The sequence below is a fragment of the Scyliorhinus torazame genome, chromosome 9 (genome assembly GCF_047496885.1).
Source record: "Scyliorhinus torazame isolate Kashiwa2021f chromosome 9, sScyTor2.1, whole genome shotgun sequence".
NCBI classification, from domain to species: Eukaryota; Metazoa; Chordata; class Chondrichthyes; order Carcharhiniformes; family Scyliorhinidae; genus Scyliorhinus; species Scyliorhinus torazame.
In genome coordinates, this window is record NC_092715.1 from 6,689,735 (window position 1) to 6,705,171 (window position 15,437).

The 15,437-nt window shown below is 59.6% G+C and overlaps 1 protein-coding gene across 3 annotated transcripts in view; it reads left to right on the plus strand.

Moving 5' to 3' along the window:
• The window catches only part of spef2 (sperm flagellar 2), a 941,194-nt gene that overhangs the window by 895,703 nt on the left and 30,054 nt on the right, over positions 1 to 15,437 (plus strand). For all 3 annotated transcript variants that reach the window (XM_072515585.1, XM_072515587.1, XM_072515586.1), the window contains one exon: positions 4,106 to 4,228. In XM_072515585.1, coding sequence (XP_072371686.1) covers positions 4,106 to 4,228 — 123 coding nt within the window. The remainder of the gene's footprint in view (positions 1 to 4,105; positions 4,229 to 15,437) is intronic.

The following is a 15,437-nucleotide window of genomic DNA, read 5'->3' on the forward strand; positions in this document are numbered from 1 at the left end:
GTGTCTGGGTCAGTCCGTGTCTGGGTCAGTCCGTGTCTGGGTCAGTCCGTGTCTGGGTCAGTCTGTGTCTGGGTCAGTGAGTCCGTGTCTGGGTCAGTCCGTGTCTGGGTCAGTCCGTGTCTTGGTCAGTCCGTGTCTGGGTCAGTCCGTGTCTGGGTCAGTGAGTCCGTGTCTGGGTCAGTCCGTGTCTGGGTCAGTCCGTGTCTGGGTCAGTGAGTCCGTGTCTGGGTCCGTCCGTGTCTGGGTCAGTGAGTCCGTGTCTGGGTCAGTCCGTGTCTGGGTCAGTCCGTGTCTAGGTCAGTCCGTGTCTGGGTCAGTCCGTGTCTGGGTCAGTCCGTGTCTGGGTCAGTGAGTCCGTGTCTGGGTCAGTGAGTCCGTGTCTGGGTCAGTGAGTCCGTGTCTGGGTCAGTCCGTGTCTGGGTCAGTCCGTGTCTGGGTCAGTGAGTCCGTGTCTGGGTCAGTCCGTGTCTGGGTCAGTGAGTCCGTGTCTGGGTCAGTCCGTGTCTGGGTCAGTGAGTCCGTGTCTGCGTCAGTCCGTGTCTGGGTCAGTCCGTGTCTGGGTCAGTCCGTGTCTGGGTCAGTCCGTGTCTGGGTCAGTGAGTCCGTGTCTGGGTCAGTCCGTGTCTGGGTCAGTGAGTCTGTGTCTGGGTCAGTCCGTGTCTGGGTCAGTCCGTGTCTGGGTCAGTCCGTGTCTGGGTCAGTGAGTCCGTGTCTGGGTCAGTCCGTGTCTGGGTCAGTCCGTGTCTGGGTCATTCCATGTCTGGGTCAGTGGGTCCGTGTCTGGGTCAGTCCGTGTCTGGGTCAGTCCGTGTCTGGGTCAGTCCGTGTCTGGGTCAGTGAGTCCGTGTCTGGGTCAGTGAGTCCGTGTCTGGGTCAGTGGGTCCGTGTCTGGGTCAGTGAGTCCGTGTATGGGTCAATCTGTGTCTGGGTCAGTCCGTGTCTGGGTCAGTCCGTGTCTGGGTCAGTCCGTGTCCGGGTCAGTGAGTCCGTGTCCGGGTCAGTGAGTCCGTGTCCGGGTCAGTGAGTCCGTGTCTGGGTCAGTGAGTCCGTGTCTGGGTCAGTGAGTCCGTGTCTGGGTCAGTGGGTCCGTGTCTGGGTCAGTGGGTCCGTGTCTGGGTCAGTGAGTCCGTGTCTGTGTCAGTCCGTGTCTGGGTCAGTGAGTCCGTGTCTGGGTCAGTCCGTGTCTGGGTCAGTGAGTCCGTGTCTGGGTCCGTGAGTCCGTGTCTGGGTCAGTCCGTGTCTGGGTCAGTCCGTGTCTGGGTCAGTGAGTCCGTGTCTGGGTCAGTGAGTCCGTGTCTGGGTCAGTCCGTGTCTGGGTCAGTGAGTCCGTGTCTGGGTCAGTCCGTGTCTGGGTCAGTCCGTGTCTGGGTCAGTCCGTGTCTGGGTCAGTGAGTCCGTGTCTGGGTCCGTGAGTCCGTGTCTGGGTCAGTCCGTGTCTGGGTCAGTGAGTCTGTGTCTGGGTCAGTCCGTGTCTGGGTCAGTCCGTGTCTGGGTCAGTCCGTGTCTGGGTCAGTCCGTGTCTGGGTCTGTCCGTGTCTGGGTGAGTCCGTGTCTGGGTCAGTGAGTCCGTGTCTGGGTCAGTCCGTGTCTGGGTCAGTCCATGTCTGGGTCAGTGGGTCCGTGTCTGGGTCAGTCCGTGTCTGGGTCAGTCCGTGTCTGGGTCAGTCCGTGTCTGGGTCAGTCCGTGTCTGGGTCAGTGAGTCCGTGTCTGGGTCAGTGAGTCCGTGTCTGGGTCAGTGGGTCCCTGTCTGGGTCAGTGAGTCCGTGTATGGGTCAGTCTGTGTCTGGGTCAGTCCGTGTCTGGGTCAGTGAGTCCGTGTCTGGGTCAGTCCGTGTCTGGGTCAGTCCGTGTCTGGGTCAGTCCGTGTCCGGGTCAGTGAGTCCGTGTCTGGGTCAGTGAGTCCGTGTCTGGGTCAGTGAGTCCGTGTCTGGGTCAGTGGGTCCGTGTCTGGGTCAGTGGGTCCGTGTCTGGGTCAGTGAGTCCGTGTCTGGATCAGTCCGTGTCTGGGTCAGTCCGTGTCTGGGTCAGTCTGTGCCTGGGTCAGTGAGTCCGTGTCTGGGTCAGTCCGTGTCTGGGTCAGTCCGTGTCTGGGTCAGTGAGTCCGTGTCTGGGTCAGTCCGTGTCTGGGTCAGTCCGTGTCTGTGTCAGTCCGTGTCTGGGTCAGTCCATGTCTGGGTCAGTGAGTCCGTGTCTGGGTCAGTCCGTGTCTGGGTCAGTCCGTGTCTGGGTCAGTCCATGTCTGGGTCAGTGGGTCCGTGTCTGGGTCAGTCCGTGTCTGGGTCAGTCCGTGTCTGGGTCAGTCCGTGTCTGGGTGAGTCCGTGTCTGGGTCAGTCCGTGTCTGGGTCAGTCTGTGTCTGGGTCAGTCCGTGTCTGGGTCAGTGAGTCCGTGTCTGGGTCAGTCCGTGTCTGGGTCAGTCCGTGTCTGGGTCAGTGAGTCCGTGTCTGGGTCAGTCCGTGTCTGGGTCTGTGAGTCCGTGTCTGGGTCAGTCCGTGTCTGGGTCAGTCCGTGTCTGGGTCAGTCCGTGTCTGGGTCAGTCCGTGTCTGGGTCAGTGTGTCCGTGTCTGTGTCAGTCCGTGTCTGGGTCAGTGAGTCCGTGTCTGGGTCAGTGAGTCCGTGTCTGGGTCAGTCCGTGTCTGGGTCAGTGAGTCCGTGTCTGGGTCAGTCCGTGTCTGGGTCAGTCCGTGTCTGGGTCAGTCCGTGTCTGGGTCAGTCCGTGTCTGGGTCAGTGAGTCCGTGTCTGGGTCAGTCCGTGTCTGGGTCAGTCCGTGTCTGGGTCAGTCCGTGTCTGGGTCAGTGGGTCCGTGTCTCGGTCAGTCCGTGTCTGGGTCAGTCCGTGTCTGGGTCAGTCCGTGTCTGTGTCAGTCCGTGTCTGGGTCAGTGAGTCCGTGTCTGGGTCAGTCCGTGTCTGGGTCAGTCCGTGTCTGGGTCAGTCCGTGTCTGGGTCAGTGAGTCCGTGTCTGGGTCAGTCCGTGTCTGGGTCAGTCCGTGTCTGGGTCAGTGAGTCCGTGTCTGGGTCAGTCCGTGTCTGGGTCAGTCCGTCTCTGTGTCAGTCCGTGTCTGGGTCAGTCCGTGTCTGGGTCAGTGAGTCCGTGTCTGGGTCAGTGAGTCCGTGTCTGGGTCAGTCCGTGTCTGGGTCAGTCCGTGTCTGGGTCAGTCCGTGTCTGGGTCAGTCCGTGTCTGGGTCGGTCCGAGTCTGGGTCAGTGAGTCCGTGTCTGGGTCAGTCCGTGTCTGGGTCAGTCCGTGTCTGGATCAGTCCGTGTCTGGGTCAGTCCGTGTCTGGGTCAGTCCGTGTCTGGGTGAGTCCGTGTCTGGGTGAGTCCGTGTCTGGGTCTGTCCGTGTCCGGGTCAGTCCGTGTCCGGGTCAGTCCGTGTCCGGGTCAGTCCGTGTCCGGGTCAGTCCGTGTCTGTGTCAGTCCCAGTCCGTGTCTGGGTCAGTCCGTGTCTGGGTCAGTGAGTCCGTGTCTGGGTCAGTCCGTGTCTGGGTCAGTCCGTGTCTGGGTCAGTGGGTCCGTGTCTGGGTCAGTCCGTGTCTGGGTCAGTCCGTGTCTGGGTCAGTGAGTCCGTGTCTGCGTCAGTCCGTGTCTGGGTCAGTCCGTGTCTGGGTCAGTCCGTGTCTGGGTCAGTGAGTCCGTGTCTGGGTCAGTGAGTCCGTGTCTGGGTCAGTGAGTCCGTGTCTGGGTCAGTGAGTCCGTGTCTGGGTCAGTCCGTGTCTGGGTCAGTCCGTGTCTGGGTCAGTCCGTGTCTGGGTCAGTGAGTCCGTGTCTGGGTCAGTGAGTCCGTGTCTGGGTCAGTCCGTGTCTGGGTCAGTGAGTCCGTGTCTGGGTCAGTCCGTGTCTGGGTCAGTGAGTCCGTGTCTGGGTCAGTCCGTGTCTGGGTCAGTCCGTGTCTGGGTCAGTCCGTGTCTGGGTCAGTCCGTGTCTGGGTCAGTGAGTCCGTGTCTGTGTCAGTCGGACAGATTGACCACACAGAATATTGCCTCTGTTTTGTCCGCCTGCTTCGTGCTCCCGAATCCCGAGCTGTGTTCAGGTTGGGTTTGCGTTTTCACCATGAACTCTCGCCCGGTTGAAACGCACATTCTTCTATCTTGCTTCTCTCTTCCAGCTTCTGACCCAGATATACCAGCAATCGGGATCGAAGGAATTCGAGCCAGTTCCATTCAAGACGTTACTGAGACATCCTTTCATGATGGATCTGATAAAGAGCACTCTGAAATTCACCCTGCCCGTAAGGAGACCGCTCCCTCCCTGCGTCTGTCCCTCCTCCCTCCCTCTCCCTCTCACTGTCTGCGTCTGTCCCTCCTCCCTCCCTCTCTCCCTCACTGTCTGCGTCTCTCCCCCCTCCCTCCCTCTCTTCCTCTCACTGTCTGCCTCTCTTCCCCCCTCTCCCTCTCTCCCTCTCACTGTTTGTCTCTCTCCCCCTCTCCCTCGCACTCTCTGCCTCTCTCTCCCTCTGCCTGTCCACCTCTCCCCCTCTCTCCACTCTCCCTCGCACTGTCTGCTTCTCTCTCCCTCTGCCTGTCCACCTCTCCCCCTCTCTCCACTCTCCCTCGCACTGTCTGCCTCTCTCTCCCTCTGCCTGTCCACCTCTCCCCCTCTCTCCACTCTCCCTCGCACTGTCTGCCTCTCTCTCCCTCTGCCTGTTTACCTCTCCCCCTCTCTCCACTCTCCCTCGCACTGTCTGCCTCTCTCCCTCCCTCCCTGAGTTTAGGAGGAACTTCTTCACCCAAAGGGTTGTGAATCTATGGAATTCCTTGCCCAGTGAAGCAGTAGAGGCTCCTTCATTAAATGTTTTTAAGATAAAGATAGATAGTTTTTTGAAGAATAAAGGGATTAAGGGTTATGGTGTTCGGGCCGGAAAGTGGAGCTGAGTCCACAAAAGATCAGCCATGATCTAATTGAATGGTGGAGCAGGCTCGAGGGGCCAGATGGCCGACTCCTGCTCCTAGTTCTTATGTTCTCCCTCTGCCTGTCCACCTCTCCCCCTCTCTCTCCACTCTCCCTCGCACTGTCTGCCTCTCTCCCTCTCTCGCCCTGTCCACCGCTCCCTCACTCTGCCACCTCTCTTCGAGGAGGCTGTGTTTTGCTATTTTCGCTGCACCAACAATCCGGAGATAAAATCGGAACATTCTGGAAACCTCAGCAGTGCTGGCAGCTTCGGTGGAGAGAGAAGCCGTTTGCCGCACTCTCCGCCCTCTCCGCACTCTCCGCCCTCTCCGCACTCTCCGCCGATGCTGCCAGACCTGCTGAGTTTATCCAGAATCTTGTGCTGAATTCTCCGCTCTGGAGACTAAGTGTTGAACATAGAACATAGAACGATACAGCGCAGTACAGGCCCTTCGGCCCACGATGTTGCACCGAAACAAAAGCCATCTAACCTACACTATGCCATTATCATCCATATGTTTATCCAATAAACTTTTAAATGCCCTCAATGTTGGCGAGTTCACTACTGTTGCAGGTAGGGCATTCCACGGCCTCACCTCTCTTTGCGTAAAGAACCTACCTCTGACCTCTGTCCTATATCTATTACCCCTCAGTTTAAAGTTATGTCCCCTCGTGCCAGCCATTTCCATCCGCGGGAGAAGGCTCTCACTGTCCACCCTATCCAACCCCCTGATCATTTTGTATGCTTTTATTAAGTCTCCTCTTAACCTTCTTCTCTCCAACGAAAACAACCTCAAGTCCATCAGCCTTTCCTCATAAGATTTTCCCTCCATACCAGGCAACATCCTGGTAAATCTCCTCTGCACCCGCTCCAAAGCCTCCACGTCCTTCCTATAATGCGGTGACCAGAACTGTACGCAATACTCCAAATGCGGCCGTACCAGAGTTCTGTACAGCTGCAACATGACCTCCTGACTCCGGAACTCAATCCCTCTACCAATAAAGGCCAACACTCCATAGGCCTTCTTCACAACCCTATCAACCTGGGTGGCAACTTTCAGGGATCTATGTACATGGACACCTAGATCCCTCTGCTCATCCACACTTTCAAGAACTTTACCATTAGCCAAATGTTCCGCATTCCTGTTATTCCTTCCAAAGTGAATCACCTCACACTTCTCTACATTAAACTCCATTTGCCACCTCTCAGCCCAGCTCTGCAGCTTATCTATATCCCTCTGTAACCTGCTACATCCTTCCACACTATCGACAACACCACCGACTTTAGTATCGTCTGCAAATTTACTCACCCACCCTTCTGCGCCTTCCTCTAGGTCATTGATAAAAATGACAAACAGCAACGGCCCCAGAACAGATCCTTGTGGTACTCCACTTGTGACTGTACTCCATTCTGAACATTTCCCATCAACCACCACCCTCTGTCTTCTTTCAGCTAGCCAATTTCTGATCCACATCTCTAAATCACCCTCAATCCCCAGCCTCCGTATTTTCTGCAATAGCCTACCGTGGGGAACCTTATCAAACGCTTTGCTGAAATCCATATACACCACATCAACTGCTCTACCCTCGTCTACCTGTTCGGTCACCTTCTCAAAGAACTCGATAAGGTTTGTGAGGCATGACCTACCCTTCACAAAGCCATGCTGACTATCCCTGATCATATTATTCCTATCTAGATGATTATAAATCTTGTCTCTTATAATCCCCTCCAAGACTTTACCCACTACAGACGTGAGGCTCACCGGTCTATAGTTGCCGGGGTTGTCTCTGCTCCCCTTTTTGAACAAAGGGACCACATTTGCTGTCCTCTGGCACTATTCCTGTAGCCAATTATAACATAAAAATCAAAGCCAAAGGCCCAGCAATCTCTTCCCTGGCCTCCCAGAGAATCCTAGGATAAATCCCATCAGGTCCCGGGGACTTATCTATTTTCAGCCTGTCCAGAATTGCCAACACCTCTTCCCTACGTACCTCAATGCCATCTATTCTAATAGCCTGGGGCTCAGCATTCTCCTCCACAACATTATATTTTTCCTGAGTGAATACTGACGAAAAATATTCATTTAGTATCCATTGTTGAGGACAGTGTGACCGGGTCCCGAGTTATTCAGACGCTGCAAAGGGGCTAGCACGGGCATATTGGGAACTACAACACGGCATTAACGGACCGGTGGCCGATTCGCCGGGTCCGTGATTGACGCCACGTCGCGGCTGCACGTCACCCATTCTCCCCGTCCACACACACCAGCGTCGCAGCCAACATGGCCACAAGGAGGGCAGTGCCACACTTCCGGGACCCCGAACTGGAGACCCTGCTGGACTCCGCGGGGGAGAGGAGGTTGATACTATAGCCTGGACCGGGACGGTCAGCAGGCGCCATCGTTCGCCGTGCCTGGTCGGAGGTGGAGCCGCTGTCAGCGGTGTCGGAGTGGTGGCCCGGACTGTGGACCAGTGCGGGAAGAAACGGCACGACTTCCGCAGGGGAGCCAGGGTGAGTACCCAGCGCTGTGCCGCTGGCACTATCCACACTACCCCCCACACACACGTGACCGGACACCCTCCCTTCCAGAGGGGCGGCAGGTCCCCCACCCTGACCCACATGGCTGCACCCATGCCAGCCGCCATGGCCAGGTGCCCTGGCTACTGATGCCATCTGATACCCAACCCCGGGACTGCATGTGTCGGGCCGTCAACGCCCCCCCCCCCCCCCCCCCCAGGACAGGGCTGCGCACACGCCGGGAGCGGGAAAGGACCGGAGTGGGACCACCCGACCTGCATCCCCTCACTGTGCCCGAGCTGAGGGCACCGGACATTGTCGGCGGGCTAGAGGAGAGGGAGGTCGGTGGCACGGCACAAAGTAAGACCCCCCTCCGCCGCCTGGTTGCAGGTCCTCACGACACATCTCAACCCCCCTCACCCCCCCCCGTCTCAACCCCCCACACCCAGCCCCCCTCACCCCACCCCCCTCACCCCTCACCTCAACCCCCCCTCACCCCAGCCCCCCTCACCCCACCCCCCTCACCCCTCACCTCAACCCCCCACACCCCAGCCCCCCGTCTCAACCCCCCACACCCCAGCCCCCCTCACCCCACCCCCCCACACGCCAGCCCCCCACACCCCAGCCCCCCTCACCCCACACCCCTCACCCCTCACCTCAACCCCCCTCACCCCACCCCCCTCACCTCAACCCCCCTCACCCCACACCACCCTCACCTCAACCCCCCACACCCCAGCCCCCCACACCTCAACCCCCCTCACCCCACCCCCCTCACCCCAGCTTCACCACCTCACGCCTCACCCCACTCCCGCTGTCTAACCATACATGCCGTCTTGTGCCTTACAGGACCAACCGGGACGGTCCCGGCCCTGTCGGGAACCCCCCCCCGCCTCCAGCGAGTGCCAGGGCCGGTGCCCCCCAGGGACCAGAGCACGGACAACGAGAGCAGCCGGGAAACCAGCCCTCTGCCCGAGACGCCCAGGAGACCCCGGAGTTCGGATCGGAGGAGGACACGGACGATCCGTCACTGCTGTCTCCAACACCCTCCACCATCTCAGACACTAACACCTCGGTTGGGCAATTTAGGGATGAGGCTTCTGGGACACTCAGAGGTGCGCACCACACAGCCGCTCCGGCACAGCAGGTGGAGGTAGGAACAGCCGAGGGGCCGGGCGGTCAGAGCGCAGCCCGGCCCCAGGAACCAGCTGCCTCCCAGACGGGTCCCGGGTTCCTGGACCATCCAGTCCCACCCATAGAGCAGTCAGTGACCCCGCGACTACAGGAGGGGATGGCGACCGGCGTCCAGCACCAGCGGGTGCAGGTGGAGGGGTCAAACCGCGTGCAGGGGCAGGAGGTGGTGCCGGTCATGCGTGCCACCCAGGCCGACACCGCACAGGAGGCATCCGCGGTGGAGGCAATGGGTTTGATTTGATTGGATTTGATTTATTATTGTCACATGTATTAGTTTACAGGGGGAGGTGGGCCAGTCCCAGGGGGAGGTGGGCCAGTCCCAGGGGGAGGTGGGCCAGTCCCAGGGGGAGGTGGGCCAGTCCCAGGGGGAGGTGGCCCAGTCCCAGGGGGAGGTGGCCCAGTCCCAGGGGGAGGTGGCCCAGTCCCAGAGGGAGGTGGCCCATCCCCAGAGGGAGGTGGCCCATCCCCAGAGGGAGGTGGCCCATCCCCATAGGGAGGTGGCCCAGTCCCAGAGGGAGGTGGCCCATCCCCAGAGGGAGGTGGCCCAGTCTCAGAGGGAGGTGGCCCAGTCCCAGAGTGAGGTGGCCCATCCCCAGAGGGAGGTGGCCCAGTCCCAGTGGGAGGTGGCCCAGTCTCAGAGGGAGGTGGCCCAGTCTCAGAGGGAGGTGGCCCATCCCCAGAGGGAGGTGGCCCATCCCCAGAGGGAGGTGGCCCATCCCCAGAGGGAGGTGGCCCAGTCCCAGAGGGTGGTGGCCCAGTCCCAGAGGGAGGTGGCCCAGTCTCAGAGGGAGGTGGCCCAGTCCCAGTGGGAGGAGGCCCAGCCCCAGAGGGAGGTGGCCCAGTCCCAGAGGGAGGTGGCCCGGTCCCAGAGGGAGGTGGCCCATCCCCAGAGGGAGGTGGCCCATCCCCAGTGGGAGGTGGCCCAGTCCCAGAGGGAGGTGGCCCGGTCCCAGAGGGAGGTGGCCCGGTCCCAGAGGGAGGTGGCCCATCCCCAGTGGGAGGTGGCCCGGTCCCAGAGGGAGGTGGCCCGGTCCCAGAGGGAGGTGGCCCGGTCCAGAGGGAGGCGGCCCGGTCCCAGAGGGAGGCGGCCCGGTCCCAGAGGGAGGTGGCCCGGTCCCAGAGGGAGGTGGCCCGGTCCCAGAGGGAGGTGGCCCGGTCCCAGAGGGAGGTGGCCCGGTCCCAGAGGGAGGCGGCCCAGCCCCTGAGGGAGGCGGCCCAGTCCCAGAGGGAGGCGGCCCAGCCCCTGAGGGAGGCGGCCCAGTCCCAGAGGGAGGCGGCCCAGTCCCAGAGGGAGGCGGCCCAGTCCCAGAGGGAGGCGGCCCAGTCCCAGAGGGAGGCGGCCCAGTCCCAGAGGGACATGGCCCACTCCCTGGGCTCCATTGCTGCTAACTTTCAGATCCTTGTCGAATCCAGAGCGGGCATCCAGGACTGGCAGCGCCCCGTTCATGGAGTAGCCCGGGGGCCATCGGGCAGCCCGCGGGAGGAGGAGGTACTGGGGCCCGTGCCAGTGACTCCCGCAGGGGAGGTGCCGGAACACGGCATCACCTCGGACTCACCCCCTCCTGTCCCTGGTGCATCTGGCGGGCAGCGGGCAGAACAGGGCAGCACCACCCGGGACACCCGAGCAGCGGCTGGGCCCATTCAGACCCGGCCGGCCCAGCAGACCCGTGCCAACGGAGACCCTCGTCGCAGGGCAGGGGTCACTGCAGGCCACCCCCACTCCTGCTGTACCATCTGGGAAACCACCCAGACATAGCAGTAGGGCCCGGAAGGCCAGGTGGTTAGACACCAGTTAAGTTGGCACTGGTGCAGGGCACAGTTTAGTTATAGGGGCGAGGGCACAGACTATTACTGTTCAGAATAAACACAAGTTCACACCGTTGAACGGCGCGTCTGTGCTCTGTCTGATGGGTGTGGGGGTGTGGCAGTCAGTGATGGCGACTGGGAGTGAGGGGTGGTGGACGGGTAAGGCCCAGTGGGTGGACCATGTGCCCCCCTCCTCCCCCGACCGTCCCCATCACCCCGTCCCCAGCAATTCGACAGGACCGTGTGATGGACAGGCCAGCCCGCAGGGATCACCCAGGTGGGAGGTGCTACTGGGGGCAGGAGTCAGACATTGTCAAACGATGTGGAGCACGGACCCCATCGCAGAGCGGGCTGTCATCATCCACCACCCCATGGACCAGACCCTGTCACTGCCAACCCAGGGCCCCCAGCTCGTTGTGCCGCAGGTATATATAACAGAGGGGGGGGTGCATGCAGGTGGTTCGATGGTGAGGGTGGTGTGGGAGGTGAGGGTAGTGAGGGAGGTGAGGGTGAGGGTGTTGAATGGTGAGGGGGTGAAGGGGTGAGGGTGGTGAGGGGAGTGGGTGGTGAGGGTGTTCAGTGGTGAGGGTGGTGAGGGGGATGTTCAGTGGTGAGGGGGATGAGGGGATTATGGGGGTGAAGGGGTGAGGGTGGTGAGGGTGCTCAGTGGTAAGGGGGTGAGGGTGGTGAGGGGGTGAGGGTGAGGGTGTCCGGGGGTGAGGGTGGTGAGGGTGCTCAGAGGTGAGGGGGTGAGGGTGAGGGTGGAGGTGAGGGTGAGGGTGTCCGGGGGTGAGGGTGTTCGGTGGTTAGGGGGGTGAGGATGGAGGTAAGGGTGTCCGGGGGTGAGGGGGGTGAGGGTGAGGGTGGAGGTGAGGGTGTTTGGGGTGAGGGGGGTGAGGGTGTTCGGGGGTGAGGGGGGGTGAGGGGGTGGGGTATTGTGGTGTCCGTGCCTCTGCTCAGCAACCCCCCCCAGTTGATGAAACGTGTGCTGATTAGTGTGTCCCGTGCGCGCTGGCTCTGACGATAGCATTGTGCGGCCTCCCATGCCTGGCCAGACCTCATGTCCCACCCATTGCCCCCCTCCCCCTCATCCACCTCGTCCAACGAGGCCTGCCCTTGCTCCTCATCCTCCAGCACAACACCCCTCTGCTGGGCTATGTTGTGGAGGATGCAGTAGATCACAACCATGCAGGCGACCCTCCTTGCCTCGTACTCGAGGGCCCCTCCAGAACGATCCAGGCACCTGAAACGCATCTCAGGCCCCCGAAGCCCCTCTCCACCACACCCCTGGTCGCTGCACGGGCATCGTTGTATCGGGTCTCCGAGTCGGTCTCTGGCCTCCGTATAGGCGTCATCAGCCACGACCGCAACGGGTAACCCTTGTCGCCCAGCAACCAGCCCCTCAGCCGGGGGGGGGGGGCAACCCTCGGACATGCCGGGGATCACAGATTGGGCCAACGCAAACGGGTCGTGTACGGGTCAAAAGGAGGCATTTGTCAGGGTTAGAAGGCTGGGAACAGACGAAGCCTGTGTGGAACATAAGGAAAGTAGGAAGGAACTTAAGCAAGGAGTCAGGAGGGCTAGAAGAGGTCACGAAAAGTCATTGGCAAATAGGGTTAAGGAAAATCCCAAGGCTTTTTACACGTACATAAAAAGCAAGAGGGTAGCCAGGGAAAGGGTTGGCCCACTGAAGGATAGGCAAGGGAATCTATGTGTGGAGCCAGAGGAAATGGGCGAGGTACTAAATGAATACTTTGCATCAGTATTCACCAAAGAGAAGAAATTGGTAGATGTTGAGTCTGGAGAAGGGTGTGTAGATAGCCTGGGTCACATTGAGATCCAAAAAGACGAGGTGTTGGGCATCTTGAAAAATATTAAGGTCGATAAGTCCCCAGGGCCTGATGGGATCTACCCCAGAATACTGAAGGAGGCTGGAGAGGAAATTGCTGAGGCCTTGACAGAAATCTTTGGATCCTCACTGACTTCAGGTGATGTCCCGGAGGACTGGAGAATAGCCAATGTTGTTCCTCTGTTTAAGAAGGATAGCAAGGATAATCCAGGGAACTACAGGCCGGTGAGCCTTACTTCAGTGGTAGGGAAATTACTGGAGAGAATTCTTCGAGACAGGATCTACTCCCATTTGGAAGCAAATGGACGTATTAGTGAGAGGCAGCATGGTTTTGTGAAGGGGAGGTCGTGTCTCACTAACTTGAGAAGAGTTTTTTGAGATGATGAATGCAGGTAGGGCAGTGGATGCTGTCTATATGGACTTCAGTAAGGCCTTTGACAAGGTCCCGCATGGTACACTAGTACAAAAGGTGAAGTCACATGGGATCAGGGGTGAGCTGGCAAGGTGGATACAGAAGTGGCTCGGTCATAGAAGGCAGAGTACCAATGGAAGGATGCTTTTTTAATTGGAGGGCTGTGACTAGTGGTGTTCCGCAGGGATCAGTGCTGGGACTTTTGCTGTTTGTAGTATATATAAATGATTTGGAGGAAAATGTAACTGGTCTGATTAGTAAGTTTGCAGACGACACAAAGGTTGGTGGAATTGCGGATAGCGATGAGGACTGTTAGAGGATACAGCAGGATTTAGATTGTTTGGAGACTTGGGCGGAGAGATGGCAGATGGAGTTTAATCCAGACAAATATGAGGTAATGCATTTTGGAAGGTCTAATGCAGGTAGGGAATATACAGTGAATGGTAGAACCCTCAAGAGTATTGACAGTCAGAGAGATCTAGGTGTACAGGTCCACAGGTCACTGAAAGGGGCAACACAGGTGGAGAAGGGAGTCAAGAAGGCATACGGCATGCTTGCCTTCATTGTCCGGGGCATTGAGTATAAGAATTGGCAAGTCATGTTGCAGCTGTACAGAACCTTAGTTAGGCCACACTTGGAGTATAGTGTTCAATTCTGGTCACCACACTACCAGAAGGATGTGGAGGCTTTAGAGAGGGTGCAGAAGAGATTTACCAGAATGTTGCCTGGTATGGAGGGCATTAGCTATGAGGAGCGGTTGAATAAACTCGGTTTGTTCTCACTGGAACGACGGCGGTTGAGTGGCGACCTGATAGAGGTATACAAAATTATGAGGGGCATAGACAGAGTGGATAGTACCGGGCGCATACGTGCAGGATCTGCATCTGATGGTCACAGACCCCCTGAATGTTCACAGAGAAGGACCCCTTTCGGTTTGTGAACATCGGCTTGTTATCCATCGGTGGCCACAGAGCGACGTGCACCCCATCGATTACACCCTGGACCCGGGGCATCCGGGCAACGGCAGCGAACCCCGCTCCCGGGCATCCTGTATGCACCGGTCCGCCTGGGCATACAGGGAGTCAGTGAGGGCGCGGATGCACCTGTGCGCCGATGCCTGTGAAATCCCAGATAAATCCCCACCGGGCAACTGGAACGACCCCGTCACATAGAGGTTGAGGGCGACTGTCACCTTGACGACCACCGGGAGCGGGTGTCCTAGCCCATTCCCCTGCGGTGCCAGGTGTGCCATCATCTGGCAGATGTGTCTCACTGTCTCCCTGCTCATCCGCAGTCTCCTCCTGCACGCCTGGTCTGGGAGGTCCTCAAAGGACATGCGGCGCCGGTACACGCGGGGCCTCATCAGGCGCCTCCATGGCACCGCCTCCTCCTCCTCTCGTGTCGGACAGGCGGCCCTCCAACCTGAGCGGCTGCCACCTGCCCCTCTGCAGCCCCCCTCTGCTGCAGCCCCCCTCTGCTGCAGCCCCCCTCTGCTGCAGCCCCCCTCTGCTGCAGCCCCCCTCTGCTGCAGCCCCCGCCTCCTCTCTGAGTCGCCCAGGGCTGCATGCAGGGCAGCGGCTGTCGTCACGGCGGCCAACATCGCTGGTTGGTGACCAAACATTATGATCTGCAGGGGATGAGGAGAAAGCATGTTACCACGGTGCATACACCTGTGCACAGCAGGTACCATGGGCTGCATGGTGGCCCCGGTTGCCACCGCGCGCCCCAAACATGCATGTCCCCCACACCCGGCCCTGTTGGTGCCCCCGGTCCTGGCGCCCGTCCCTGCTGCCAGGCACTGCCCTCACTGGGGGGCTGCCGTCGGTGTGGCCCTGGATGGTCCCCCGGTGGGTGTTGTCCCTGTCTCCCCCCCCCCCCCCCCTTGCCCTCACACTGGCCCCGGCAGCCCCGCCCTGCAGAAAGCATGGCCAGCATCCAATACGGGAGCCCGCAGTCGCCCCACGCCACCCCCTGCCCCCCCTCGCTGCAGCCCCAGCCAGCTTCACGGTTTTTAAAAGATGTTAGAAATACGCCGCCGGGAAATCGGCCCGTACGGACTGCAGATCACTGAGGCCCCGGAGATTCAGTCGTCAGGGCACATAATCAGAGGCGTACTGTCCTCCCGGGCCGCGCGGCGGGCGCCGCGATGTCGTCGAGTTGGGGGGTCCGGAGAATATCGATTCACCGCAAACCGGCGTCGAGCCTGATTTGGGTGTTGGAACCCATTCTCCACCCGATCGCACTTTGTCATTTTGCAGTTTTGCTGCAATGTCTCAGAGAACCAGCCCGTTCTGTTTCTCACAGATTTTGCGTATTTTCAGCATTTGACATTTATTTTAGTAATCGAGAGACCCGGGGCTGCAGATTGTAAAATAACATTCCATACATAGCAAGTATTAAAACTTTAATGATGATCATGAAACCATTGTTGATTGTTGTAAAACCCTTGGTTCAACAATGACCTTTAAGCTGACACAGTGGTTAGCACTGCTGCCTCACAGGTCCAGGAACCCAGGTTGGCACGGTGTCACAGTGGTTAGCACTGCTGCCTCACAGCGCCAGGGACCCGGGTCGGCACGGTGCACAGTGGTTAGCACTGCTGCCTCACAGCGCCAGGGACCCGGGTCAGCACGGTGCACAGTGGTTAGCACTGCTGCCTCAAAGCGCCAGGGACCCGGGTCGGCACGGTGCACAGTGGTTAGCACTGCTGCCTCACAGCGCCAGGGACCCAGGTTGGCACGGTGACACAGTGGTTAGCACTGCTGCCTCACAGC